This window comes from Neofelis nebulosa, chromosome 5 (genome assembly GCF_028018385.1).
Source record: "Neofelis nebulosa isolate mNeoNeb1 chromosome 5, mNeoNeb1.pri, whole genome shotgun sequence".
Classification (NCBI taxonomy): Eukaryota; Metazoa; Chordata; class Mammalia; order Carnivora; family Felidae; genus Neofelis; species Neofelis nebulosa.
In genome coordinates, this window is record NC_080786.1 from 38,973,938 (window position 1) to 38,988,968 (window position 15,031).

General features: G+C 37.4%; 1 protein-coding gene across 11 annotated transcripts in view; it reads right to left on the reverse strand.

The window, feature by feature from the left end:
* The window catches only part of SLC9A9 (solute carrier family 9 member A9), a 703,484-nt gene that overhangs the window by 491,373 nt on the left and 197,080 nt on the right, over nucleotides 1–15,031 (reverse strand). For all 11 annotated transcript variants that reach the window (XM_058730134.1, XM_058730131.1, XM_058730132.1 and 8 more), the window contains 2 exons: nucleotides 14,678–14,755; nucleotides 13,069–13,145 (listed from right to left, as the gene is read on the reverse strand). In XM_058730134.1, the coding sequence (XP_058586117.1) occupies nucleotides 13,069–13,145; nucleotides 14,678–14,755 (155 nt within the window). The remainder of the gene's footprint in view (nucleotides 1–13,068; nucleotides 13,146–14,677; nucleotides 14,756–15,031) is intronic.

The window sequence follows — 15,031 nt, forward strand, 5'->3', positions numbered from 1 at the left end:
TCAAATGCACAGTGAGCTTATGGTTAAAGCAAAAAAAATTGATAGCCACTTAGACTGGCCTCTATTTCTCTAATCTGTTCAATATCCATGGTTTGTCAGTTCCATCTCCTAATCTTCTCTCAGATCCAACCAAACAGTCTCTGGTTTTAAACTAATATCTCCTCCTAACTGCTCTGTTGCATCTTGCCTTGACCCCCTCTCATCCATTTTTATATTCTAGTAAGAGTGACCTTTTAAAAGAATATCTCCCCCATTTAGCATTCCACAGCCTATAGAACGATGTCCAAATTCCTGAATAAAGGTTTCAAGTACCTGGGCTGACTTCCCCCTCCACCATCTTTATCTCCTACTATTACCTGTCCATGCTCTGGCCTCCCTAGACAAGAGGCACATTCTATCCTCTCTGCCTGAAATCTGGTTTCTACCAGATTTTTGCCTAGCTACCTCCTTTGAAATCAATATAAGATCTCAGGTTAGCAATCATTTCTTCAGAAGCCTCTTCTGATGCCCTCAGCGTGCTCCCACAGCCTCTTCCACCTACCTCGTCATAGTTCTTATCACACCGGACTCAACCCTCAAGCAGATGCTCCACATCTATTATGATCTCTTTGTACCATTTACTTCTTGTTCATACTCACTGAAGTTGTGCTTTTCTGTGTGTTTGTGTGACTCCTTCATGAATGCTTGCCTCCCTCATAGACTATACGCTCTAGGCTAGCTGGAACTGGGCCATTTTCTTACTCATCAAGACTGCTAGAGGCACCTGGGTGGCTCAGTCGGTTAAGCGGCCAACTTCGGCTCAGGTCATGATCTCTCGGTCCGTGAGTTCGAGCCCCGCATCGGGCTCTGTACTGACAGCTCAGAGCCTGGAGCCTGTTTCAGATTCTGTGTCTCCCTCTCTCTGACCCTCCCCTGTTCATGCTCTGTCTCTCACTGTCTCAAAAATAAATAAAACGTTAAAAAAATTTTTTTAAAAAAGACTGCTAAATTGCAACACTCAGAAAATAAAATGTTGAAAATGAAACTACTTATAATATAATACAACATTCTTAGGACTAAACTGAATAAAAGTTCTGCCTGATTCTTAGAGTGAAGACTTTCAATCTTTATTGAAAGACTTAAAAGAAAACAAAAAAGAGGTATCAGATTTAAGAACAAAAAAACAGTATCATATATATGTTAGTTTTCCCTAAACTCATCTCTGGATTTGATGTAGTTCTAATCAAAATACAAACACAGCGAGTCAAAAACTTAGATAAGATGGTTCTAAATTTTTTACAGTAAAAGAAAAAGATCCAAATAGTTATGATACTTATAAAGAATAATGTAGGGGAGGTGGTAATATTTATCCTGTTAGATATCAAGAGTTAATTGCTAAAAGGTATTAATAATTAAAATAGTGTGGTATTGTCACAGCACTAGAGAAACTGATCATGAAGAAATCTGACAATGGTAAGCATTAATGAGGATGTGGTGTGATGGAAACACACCTACTGGTGGGGATACCACTTGGAAAAACAATTTGATATTGCACATCCCACTCCAGGTTCATTGCTTAAACAATCTTTTACATGGGCCCCAGGGTTCTTGGACAAGCAATTCTGTTCATAGGAGAATAGGTACAGTGTGGAAAATTCACGTATTTGCATATGATCAATAAAAGTGAATGAATTATTGCTGAAAACCATAACATTGGTGAATTTTAGAAAAAACATGAGTGCACAAAGAATCAAAGTTTAGAAGAACCATGACAACAGAGAGTATGATACTATTTTTTATAAAAAATATATAACATGGGAAAACTATAAATAAAATTCAGGATAAGATTTACCCCTGGGGATGGGATAGAATGGAGAATATGAAAGAACATACAGGTAAGTTCAACAGTTTGGGTAATGTGGTTTATAGCTTGGTGAAGAATTCATGGGGCTTCCATTTTTAAGAAACTCTTCAAGACCCTGGAAGGGTGCAATAAAATCCATGTGGCATACTTCCTTAACCTTATTTCTTCTCAAACTGTTCAAGCAAAGTGAATAAGCTGCCAAGACCAAGCTTTTGCCATCTCCAAAGCTGTCTCCGTTCCCAAAGCATCATCGTCAGCCAGATGAATGTAGATGCAAACCTGACTTGACACTGACAGCCTTTGACAAGGGAAGTGCTATGGAAGAAAACCCCTCAGCAGAGATGCTGTTGCATTTATAGCTGATATGGCCACACTTCCACCTCCACATTCTCTGCATCACTGGTGGTAAAAAGAGCAACTGAAGTTCTCAAATTAAATAAAACTTCTCCATAATTGCCGGCTTTAGCTGATCAAGGGCCAATTTTCCAGGAATCTCCTCTGCTTTAATAACATAAAATCTTAGTGAGCCATGCTCTCTACCTTATCTTTTGTGAGATTTATTTATTTTTTTTTTTAAATTTTTTAACGTTTATTTATTTTTGAGACAGAGAGAGACAGAGCATGAACGGGGGAAGGTCAGAGAGAGGGAGACACAGAATCTGAAACAGGCTCCAGGCTCTGAGCCGTCAGCACAGAGCCCGACGCGGGGCTCAAACTCACGGACCGAGAGATCATGACCTGAGCCAGTCAGCCGCTTAACCGACTGAGCCACCCAGGCGCCCCTCTTTTGTGAGATTTATATATATATCTTTCCATAAAAAAAATTATATCCAAACATAGAGTATTATAAGGTACTTCCTAGTAAGTCATTTAAGTCATCAGGCTAGGAATTCACTCTTACTGGTTCTGGAATATCAGGAAGTCTAATTAATAGAGGAAGCCAATGAGTTAGGCCCTCTATAGTTGACTTGATTTTCCATCATGTTTTCCTTTTGTAGCCACAGGTTTTATTCCAGGTTCTGAATCCCATTTGCTAGTATAATATCTTGCTTTGAAATCTCTGAAGATATTTTATAATTACTTCCTGTGGCACTTTATTTGCAAATATGACCACAATAATTCTTCCCATCCCTATATGCATACACCTTTGTGATGTGACTTCATCAGACCTTCCATCAAGAGCTGAAGCCTATTTCCACATGTCTTGAATCTTGCCTGCTCTTGTGATAATCTGACCAATACAACATGGTGAAAGTGATATTGTGTGACTTCTGGGTCTGGGCCTTAAGAAGTCTTGCATTTCTGCTCCTATCATCTTGAAATGCTTCCCTGAGACCATCATGGGAAAAAGCCAGGGCTAGCCTACTGGGAGATGAGAGAGTACATAGAACAGAGGTGAGTCCCCAGACCAACCAGCCGATAGTCAGAATCAGCCACCAGACATTTGAATGAACCCATCTTAGACCAGCCAATTCTAGTCAAGCCCTAGATGACTGTGATCACATGAAAGACCCCAGATGAGAACCACAGAACTGCCCAGCTGAGTCCAACCTAAATGGTTGAGCCACAAAATTATGAATAAAATGCTTGTATTGAGCCACTAAGTTTGGGGAGTGGTTTGTTACAAAGCAATAGGTAACAGATATACTTCCCTTATTTTTTTTATCTTTTATCCAAATGAGGTGTAGTGGTAGTGGTGGTGGGTGGTGGTGGTGTGTGTATAAAAGCTGAGCTCTTCGATCAGAGTTTGGACACATTAAGGAAAATGTTTGAATCTGTGCTTGAGGGTACTGAAGAATGACTGTAAACTGGGTAATTCCAAGACTTGAATATTTCATTTAAAAGGAATCCTATAGGCAGAATCTTTTAGTATGGATTGCTTAATAATGAGACTTCTCAGATATATTCTTTTTCAGAAAGAATATATTTCCACTATTCTTATACATTTTTCTTTCGTCAGTAGCCATTTCTTATTTCACATCAACAATCTAACATGTTGGGTTTTTTTTTCCTTCTACATGGCATTCAACATTTCTCTTCCTAATTTGGAGTTAGGTTTTATTTTCTTTCCTCTTTGATTCTTTCACAGTTTATTTTTCTCTGTCCTGTTCTGTCATTCTTATCCCTGACATCTTCTAAGGGTGTAATAGAAGAACTGGATTGGTGACTAACACAAAGATCCATATGGCTCTGACAACTCTTTTACCTCCAAGCTACTTTTCTGATGTTCTCCACAGTCCCTCTGTCCTACCTTTTGTTTCTTTTCGTCAAAAACTTCACTCTCCTCTCTGCTGCCAGAAATACAGCCTATGCATGCTGTGATATGGATATGAGAAACCACACTGCTAAGCAGCTCAGGCTATACTTGACAGATTAGAGATTATTTTTTCCTATTTGGCTGTGTCAGGGCAGCAGTATATTTATTTTTCTCTTTGACACCAGTGACAGCAATTACTGTGCCAGCTCCGAATCCAGAGAATAAATGAATGCACAGAGGAGGCATGGGGCCTTCCAGTCTGACTCAACACAGCCGCCCTGAGCTCTGCTGTTTTGCAGCCTACTGCAAATGGAGTCTCAGAGAGCAGCAGCCCAGACACTGTCTCATGGGATGGTGAGAAAAACATGTTTGGGAGGCAGGAGAAGAGACAGAGAAGAAGGAAGAGAGAGGTGGAGTACAGAAGAGAGAAGAGAGGAGAAACATAGGACTTTGTGGTTGATAAGCATTAACCAGGGGGATACTGGCAGATACACTCTTGGCACTTTTGCCTCCCTGCTACTGCCTGCCAAACTGAGTTGTTCTTATTAAAATACACAAAGAGAAACAATAAAAGAATCAGAGTTTCCCAGAAATGGAAGTAAGCAGTATAATCAAGCAGAGTTTTCTACTTGTTCGCTCTTTTATTTTCTTTTTAACATAATTGATACATGCAAGAGAATATATTGAAAATATATGCAAGTTATATTGAATACCTGCAAACACACTCCACTCCAAGAGCCAGAATATTACCAATAACCTCTCTCTTCTATGTGTTTCTTTCTATCTCATTCTTTTCCCTCTCCCCCAGAAATTACCACTTCCCTGAATTATGTCTTTTAATTCCCCTTCCTTACTACACATATGCATATATGCCTTCTCACACAGAACCATGCATGCTTAAACAATACTGATTAATCTTGGTCATTTATAAATGTTGTCATGCTACATAAAGTCTTGGGACTTGATTTATTGATCTTACATGAAGTTTCTGAGTTCATCCACACTGTCATAAGCAAGTTGATTTCATCCTTTTTTTTAAAATTTCTTAACGTTTATTCATTTTAGAGAGACAGAGAGAGATAGACTGTGAGTGGGAGAGGGGCAGAGAGACAGAGGGAGACACAGAATCCAAAGCACGCTCCAGCTGTCAGCACAGAAACTGAGTAGGCCTTGAACTCACAAACTGTGAGATAATGACCTGAGCCAAGTCAGGTGCTTAACCTACTGAGCCAACCAGGCACCCCTATTTTATAGTTTTTTACAGCTGGGTAATATCATGTTATACAAATTTACTTGCCTACTCTCCTTTTTTTTTTTTTAATGTTTTTTTATTTATTTTTGAGAGGGAGCACAAGCAGGGGAGGGGCAGAGAGAGGGAGACAGAGGATCTGAAGCAGGCTCTGCGCTGACAGCAGAGAGCCTAATGTGGCGCTCGAACTCACAAACCATGAGATCATGACCTGAGCCAAAAAAAGACACTCAATCGACTGAATCACCCAGGAACCTACCCATTCGTCTTTTAATGAAAAGTAAGTTGTTCCCAAGTTTTTGCTAATGTGAACAATGCTGCTACAAATATTTTTATGCATGTCTCCTAGTATACATGTGCAAGTGAGTCCCTAAGGAAAATACTAAGAAACAGAGTTATAAGGCATACCAACATGTACAAAGTATATAAGAATATAATAATAAATTTTAAAATTATATACTCATAGATATATACATTGGAGTAAACTTATAAAAATTAAAAATAACAGGTAATCCTGAAGAAGAGTATCTTTTTTGCCTTATCCTGTTAAGATACAAAGACTTATAATGAAGCTGTAGCAATTAAGAAAGTGATATATTGGGGCAGAGATGGATTATAGACCAATAAAATAGAATTAAGGGTGTAGAAACAGAAACCCCAGTACATAGTACAGAAAACATAGTAGATCCTGGGGAACAGTAGAACTAGACAATAAGTGATGTGAGAATAATTGGTTATGCATCTGAGGGAGAAAAATTGGTTGTCTATTTTGTAGCATATACAAAAAATCAGTTCTAGAAAATGAACTTACAGTAAAAGGCAAAACTTAAAACACTTTATAAGAAAATAGGTTTCTGATTCTGGAGTAGGAAAGATTTATTAAACAAAACACAAAAACACAAAATGCTAACCATAAAAGAAAAAAATAATAAATTTGACTATATTAAATTTAAGAACTTCTTTTTTTAATGTTTATTTTAGAGAAAGAGAGAACAAACAAGTGGGGAAAGCAGGGGGGGTGGGTGGAGAGAGAGAGAGAGAGAGAATCTTAAGCTAAGCTAAGCATGGAGCCTGATGCAGGTGTTGATCCCATGACCCTGGAATCATGACCTGAGCTGAAATCAAGAGTCAGATGCTCAACCAACTGAGCCACCCAGGTGCCCACAGAACTGCTGTTCAATAAAAGACATCATGAATAGGGGCACCTGGGTGGCTCAGTTGGTTAAGTGTCCAACTTCAGCTCAGGTCATGATGTCACAGTTTGTTTGTGGGTTCGAACCCCTACATCGGGCTCTGTGCTGACAGCTCAGAGCCTGAAGCCTGCTTCAGATTCTGTGTCTCCACCCCCACTCTGCTCCACTCCCACTCATACTCTGTCTCTCAAAAATAAACATTAAAAAAAAAAGACATCATGAGCAAAGTAAAAGCACAAGACAACAAAAACTAGGAGAAGATATATGCAACATATATTGCTGAATATGGATTAACATATAAAGAAACAGGGCAAATCAATGAAATATTAAACATATAAAGAAATGTGGTAACTTAATGAAAATATGACAAAACAACTCAGCAGGAAAATGTAGAAAAAACTTGAATAGGTATCATATGAAACTATAATCAACTTCACTAAGAATCAGGGAGGTATAAATACAATATAATTTTACTACTATTAGATTGACAAAAATTAACAGGAAAAAATGTACAACCACTTTGGAAAATGATCTAAATTATTTTGTAAAAATGAATGTTCATTTGTAGACTCTATCATCTGGCACTTGCATATATATATGATGGCCACCAAGTCTAGGAACACACACAAATACATAATAACTGGTTTACTGTTATTATAATGATAAAATAAGAGCATGCATATTTCTAGATTTTATGACCACCCTGAATGCAGCCTAGAGGCTTCTTCAGCTCTAATTAAATATGGATATATATAAAATCCTTCCTGTCCCAACTATCTCTGCTCAGGCTCTTGAAAAACATACTAGTTCTTTGTATTTGTAGATTGCAGTTCCCTAGGAAATCTGAGTAAACAGTGAAATCTATGCGGACTCTCTTGCATGAAAAATTTGTGGAGAGTTTAAAGGGGTTCACTGCCTCCCGAAAGTCCTTCTATACCATTTCAGGATCTGTGTTTTCGGATTAAGAACTCTCCTCTGAGTCATTCTCTTTCCAGGGCTAGAGTTCAAGGAACTGAGGTATGGCTTGGCCTCCATCTAGGAACTATAGTCCTTCAGGTTTTGATTTGAGACTAGTAAATGTGTTCCATCTTCCAGATTTAGGAGTCAGCATTTTGAGAATACTCACTCATCATAATTTATCCTAGTCAAGAAAAGAGTAGCAGTGGGGGGCCTGGGTGGCTCAGTTGGTTAAGCATCTGACTCTTGATTTCAGATCAAGTCATGATCTCACAGTCATGAGATCAAGCCTGGTTTTGAGCTCTATGCTGAATGTAGAGCCTGCTTGGGATTCTCTCTCTCTTTCTCTCTCTGCCCCTACCCCCCTTCCCAAAATAAATAAACTTAAACAAAAAAAAAAAAAAAAAAAGAAAAGAAAAGAAAAGAGCAGCAATTCCAGAACCAGTGCTAAGGGCACTTAGGCCTAAAGATCCCCAGGTCAGCAGGCATGATGACACCAGAAGGTGGAGCAAGACCTTCCACAAGGCCCCTTCACCCATATGCCTGATGGACAGGTGGACAGAGTGTCAGACACAGCTTCTGTGGTATGTATATAAGAAGTCCAACAGGAAAACCAATACTTCAGAGGAATGTTGATAAGAATAATAGACACATCCTCACATTTATGAATTCAGGTTTTCTAGAGTGAGTTACCCAGAGTCCAGGAATTCTAACCAAGTTAAATGAATAATATCATCCCTTCAACCACTTGCATTAGGAAAACACAGGTATCATTTCTACTTTGCAATTATATTTATAGCTTATTCTTAAATATTCAGATTTTTCATAATTGTTAACTATTGTGATAAATGTAAGAATGTGAAATTATTGAGGGCCTGGTTTGTCTGACAGATATAGTTATTAATTGCAAAACACTAGAGAAATATAAAGTATCATATGAGGAAAAAGAGCAGGATAAGGAGATTCTAAGAGTGTTTTGAAGTCAGACTGACTCCGCCATTTACTACCATTTACTTATCGGGCAATCTTGTGCAAATCTCAACTTCAGCATCCTTCTATGTAAAATAAGAATAATAACAGTACCTATCTCACAGGAGCACTGTGGGAATAAAATGAGACAGTGTCTATAGAAAGCAAAGGCACATGGGATGAGATTTTAAAAAGCTATTTTTAAAATTAACACCCCATTCTTCACATTTAGATCCATGTCCCTTTCTCCCAATATTTTTGAAATTATGGAATTTGTTTTAATTCCTCACTAACAGAAAAACTAAAAGAGTATTACTTTTATTATTCTTAAGGAAGCACTTCATGGAAACCAAAGAATTCTAAGGACAAAATGTATGTGCTGACAGAAAGCATTAGGTAGGTTGTCATTGTGATGATACATCTGTATCATACATAAGGGTAGAGACATAGGGCCAAAGACAAAGGAATAGTCTCTAAAGATGAAGGAGATGAACAGAGAAAGATTCCAAATACATGGGGTTTATTCAAAAACAGAGGTGTATTTAAGATTTTTCTTATATGATAAGATGAGGAAAGGACTATAAAAGGTGGTTCAATTCTTTAAGAACATTAAAAAAATTAAAATTAATTTTTTAAGTTTCTCTGATTTTACTGCAGAATAGATTTATTAAACTTTCTCATAAATATAAAAGATGGTTTACATCTAATTTCTGAAACATGAATTAATAAAACTTAATTAAGAATTCTTCTCACTCACATGGATTCAGTGATATCAATTCCTATAAAGCATCTGAGTCCATCTAAAACCAACCTGTAGTTTGATTAGATCCAGTCATTATCTACATAAGACCATGGTCCACCAGCTCAGTTTTCATTCATGGCCCATAATCACTCTTCATGGAATTTACATTCTCATAAATTTCTGATCCCAGACTTCATTGTCCTGTGGCAGCTGACTCTCTAGCATTTCAGTTCCCACCCTCTCTTGCACAGCTCTAAGAAATCTGCCTTCCAACTTTGAATCTTATGTAATACTCCCTACACCCACCAGGACTAATGTACTTGATGGCATGGAGAAGCCAGGTACCTCATCCCTCACCATTAAATGACTCCCCAGAATCTATCTCTTCTATGAAATTATTCTCAGAGTCCAATCTATGACTGTCCTAAATCTCTCTTTCTGCCCATTTCATGCAAGTCTGTGTATATGCATAAACCTAGGCATTCTTCCTTCCTCTTAAAAATGTGAATTCCTTTTGAATGGGATTCCCAACTAAAAATCTTTCATATCTGTGAGAACTCCTGTGGGACTAATGAAGAAACAGGTGGCATGTTAGTGAATATTGACTAGTTCATTTAATTTTATTTTTAGTTTAATATTTTAAATTTTATTTTTGAGTAATGATAATAAATAGAAGTAAAGCACATTTTTGGCATTAAGAATTTTACTCTGGAACCAAACTATTTCCTTATTAATGCCAGCTCTATTTCTTACACTGTGTGCTCTCTAAACCTCAGCTGTTTCAAATGTTAAATGAGGGCAATAATAGTATCCACTTAATAGGATTATTTTAAGGATTAAATTAAATAATCCATGTAAAGTACTTTTAAAAAGGGCATACTACATATCAAGTACTTGATGAATGTTGTGTTGTTCTTATTACTTTAGATTAGCAGGAAAGTATAACCAGTCATTTTCTAAGGTTTGAGTGTACATTTGAATCACTCATATAATGAGAGTCACTAAATTATATAAGTGTCAGTTAAGTCTTAATTCAAGTTTGTACCTTCCCTTCAGAAGTTTTGAAATTGTATCTGGTGATCAACAGCATAAAAATAAATTGTTTCTTATCATGCAGCACCCAAAACAATTGGACTTGCCAATACTCTATTTCTGCCCTTAGGACAAGTGTGAAGTCATCTATCACCTCCTAGAGGTTTAATCCATTAGATACTCCAATTGCTGTCCCATCTGACTTCCTATTATTAGACACTGCCTACCCTCCCTTTCCCTATTCCTTTGACTTCCAGACACATGTCCTGCTTGTTTTCTTCCTATATCTTCCCAATACTTCTTAGTCCTTTGTGGTTTTCTCTTCCCTTTCTTCAGATAATTTTTTGCTCAGGTAACCTCCTTTCTCACTCCTAACACTTGCCTTGGATTACCCCATTATCTCTCAAGATTTCAACATATTGATGACTCCATGTCCATCTGTACTGCCACTGTCTGAGGCCAGGCCCTCATCGCTTCCAATTTAGCTTATGAAAATTGCCTCTTAAATGGCCTCCTGGCTGCCATCTTTTCCCTGCTTTAAGATTTCTCCTTCACATAACCACCAGAATGACCTTCCTGAAATGTAATCTGACTTTGTCCTCCTCAAGCTAAAGCTCCTTTCCCTTGCTGGATAAGACCTTAAGAAGGAACCCTAATTGGGGGCACCTGGGTAGCTCAGTTGGTTAAACATCCAACTTCGGCTCAGGGCATGATCTCACAGTTCGTGAGTTCAAGCCCTGCGTTGGGCTCTGTGCTGACAGTTCAGAGCCTGGAGCCTACTTCCGATTCTGTGTCTCCCTCTCTCTCTGCCTTTCCCCCATTTGTACTTTGACTCTCTCTATCTCTCTCAAAATAAGTAAATATAAAAAAAAAATTAAGAAGGAACCCTAATTGTTGTTCAGATTATGCCTCGTTCAAACAAAAGCCCATGGTTCTAAAAGTTTCCCCGGGGCTGTACTTTTTTATTCAAATCACTTTCCAGCACAAATCATTGATTGCAGCCTTAAAATCAGAAGAGGTTATCAATTCCAATAAATGAATTTTACCAGATCTCCTAAACTGAAATTTTTTAGAAAAGTCAATTATATATATACACACACACAGTACATTGTTGTTCTTTTTTGAAAAAGAGATTATAGAGTTTTCATGATGGTGAAAGCATATAATATAAATACATACACTTAAATATACTTAAAATCAGTTAGACAAAGAAAATGGGGTAATAATGAAAACTGACTACTCCATAATTTAACAACATTTTCCATAAGTATAGATTTAGATCTATTATACATTGTAGATCCTCATATTATAGAACTGCTAACCATCAATCTTTGCTAGAAAGTGATGAACACTGTTAAGAGTCCACACATCTCAGAGCCTTCTGTCAATGTATATGAACAATGTAGAGGAATGTATAGGAATTCCAAGAGAAATTGCTAAAGAAAGAGGGGATGATAGTAAGACCTGCTGAGTCAGAAGCCAAAGTCTGGATTCTGTCCTGTCTATGGTCCTACTTCATAAGACAACTAATTAGACTTTTAAGATACTACTTTTTTCATCTTCAGAATAGGGGCTTTAATTGCACAAATCTTTAAGGCCCTTGTCAGCTTTGAAATTTGAATATTAGCTGCTATGGCTTATCCACAGAATAGAACAACTCTCCTCTAAACATGCTTTGAGAAGGATAAAATCTATATTTGCCCCTTAGTCACAGTTTAAAGATCTCTTAGGTGTCCAGACTTAATGAGGTTCCTCAATCTATATTCCTCTAAGCCTCCACCTTCAGGTGCTAAAATCTTTAGCTTCTTCATCTCTCTAACTATGCTGGACATTTTCATATAATGTAGCCTGAATTGTTCTAGGCTTGAATCAATAAAAATTTAACAGAGAACTCAACATAACTCACACCCCCTGCTTTCAGGTCCAAGTAACAATACCTCCATAGTCTTCCAGTGACACACACTAAATACTTCACAAGGAAAGAGCTGGATAAGTAATTAGTGTGTGTGTTTTAGCTCCAGTTTCTTGCATTAGGGTTATAACATCTGTATGCAGTAAAGTTAAAGGGTAGAGTTGGCTCCATCAGACAATTTCAGACATCCACACCATCATGGTCATAGCAGCTGACATGTTTTTTGCAGTGGAGATTTAATGTATTGGATAGGATTATAAGTGAATTGGATTGGCTTCGCCATTTTGTATCATATTTTGCTTTATGATGAGCTGTAAGCCAGAGTCTATAGTTAGACTTGGGGGCTTAGTAACATAACCAATAAAATATAGTGAGGAAAAAACAAGGCAGCATTCTAGAGTATATCAAATGAAAAGCCATCCCAGCATTAAAAATTCTGCTGATATTTGGAGATGTCTGTCTCAGACTGCTCTCTTATAAATTTTCCCTTAGAAAGCATACCCTTGCCATATAGCTACTACTGTACTCTGTCAAATACAGGTAGGGTCCTGCAAAGAAGATGAAAAAAGAATGCAGTGTGCTTACCTGAATTATTCAAGCAAAAATAAAGGAATGCAATGTGCTTCACTTAACTCAAGCCAAGATCTCTACATTCCCTAAATCAGAGATCCAATACTCACAGAGAAAATTCAGCAATCTGATTACAGTTTGCTTTGATTTGTAGCCTTGTAAGCTTGGAATGGAATCAGAAAATATATACACTTTGGAATGGAATCAGAAAAATGTGTAAAGATGTGATATACAGAAAAAGGTAGACAATTCACCCTGTCAGTGTGAGTCCAGAAGTGTGAGATTCCTCCCACAGATGACTGGCCCCACGGCCACCTGTACCTTGAGCTCCAAAAGTCACTTACCCTATGACGATACAGGAGATGGCAGTTCCCAAGAAGGCATATGTTAAAATAGATCCTAAGTTTTGAAAAAAGTGTCTCTGGGGAGAAAAGAATAGATTTCATATAGTATGTCCATATTTTTTCTTAGTGTAACAGTAAATAAAAATAAATGTATGCATTTTTACAGGCCCTCCCTTCCCTCACTGTTTAGGCAAATTCTGGTTTTGGAACCTTAATTCCTGGCCTTATTGCACAAATAAGGTTGAACTGATTTACACTGCAAAGGACAGAGGTTTCTTAAAGAAAGGAGGAAAGATGCATCTAGAAAATGACAGGGTAGAGATGAGAGAAACGACTGCCAGAACTGGCTGGACCTGAGAGAGACAGTAAAGGATTGGGCCAATGTCCATGTAGAACTCTGGCATGATTAACAGAAAATGAAGTTTTTAGGAAATGTTGTTGCCAGTGAAACCCCCTTAATATTTTAAAAATACTATCCTGAAATATTTTAATTGCCTTTTGACTTATTGGATCTCTGACTTCTATTTCTTCTGAATGCAATGAAACAAAACCTTAATCATCTACAACAATTTATTTTAATGAGTCACACAAATGATGCCTAGTATTAGGACTGGGGATAAGGAAGGATGAGGTGAATAAAACCAGCCTTCTAAGTCTTCTCAAAGGTTGGCTTGGGAAAACTCCCTTCCAGTTGTGTAGTTGGGAGCTGAGCAGTTAGAAGTGACAGCAAGAGGGAGCCTGGAGTACACAAGAAAATAGGGTCTGTACTGCAAAAGCCGCCTGGCTGCAGGCACTGACAGGCCAAAGGGAGGAAGGCCCCTGGAGTCTCTGGGGTGGGGAGCAGGGAGCAGAAAAGCAGCTGCACTACCTCTGCATCTTGAAACCCACACAGGCCAGAGCCTCAATCTGCTAGCACTTAAACTATCAAGGGAATTACTAACCTGTGAAATGTGCACATTCAGGTGATACTTAAATAATGTCAGGTGAAAGCACAGAAGCAACAAAACTGGATTTCCTCTCTATGAGCATCAATAGCTGAGTATTAGCAAGGCACCTTGAGTTTTTACCCTAATTGATAAGCCCAACGTCTATCCCAATTAATAGCTAACTCTGGTTACAATCATCTAGAATGATATTGTTAATAGAAATATAATACAAACCATGCACGCCATTTAAAATTTTTCTAGTAGGCACATTATAATAATTTTTAAAAAGGCAAAATGAATTTTGATAATATGTCTTATTTAACCCAATATATCTGAAACATTATCATTTCTACATGAAATCGGTATCAAACATAATGGAGGTATTTTTTGTTCTTTTTTTAAGTTCATTGAAATCCAATGTGCATTTTATACTTAAAGCATGTCTTCATTCAGACTAGCCACATTTCAAGGCTTAAAAGCTGCATGTGCCCAATGGCTAGTGTATTGTATAGAGCAGATTTAGAAGAATTATAAGCATGTCAGATTTGAATCTGTATCACAGGTATCTAAGATAATGATATCCTTAGAAAATAAATAAACCCATAAAATAATTGCTTTTTCATTAGCACTGGTAAAATTCTCTGCTAAATGATAAAAGAAGAAAACAACCACTGTATATTTACCTTCTTCAGGCTATATCCTGCATGAAATATAATTGGTGGCAGTAAAACATTGAAGAAGATTTCTGGATCAAATGTCATCTGCCAGAAAAGATAAAAGTATAATTACAAAGATGATCCTTTGGGTCACTAAAAATGTGCTTTAAAAATACAGTTATAGTCACCTTTGGTAAGGTTGTATGAGGTATATTAACATGCTATTAAATTAGCACAGATGAAAATTGGAAAAAATGCAAACAGAAATTCATAAATGCAATATAACTATGAAGTAACATTTTCAATGTACAACCTATACTCCCTTCTATAGCTAGCAATAATAACAACAACAATTCAATGAAACCCTTCTAGGCAAAGAAA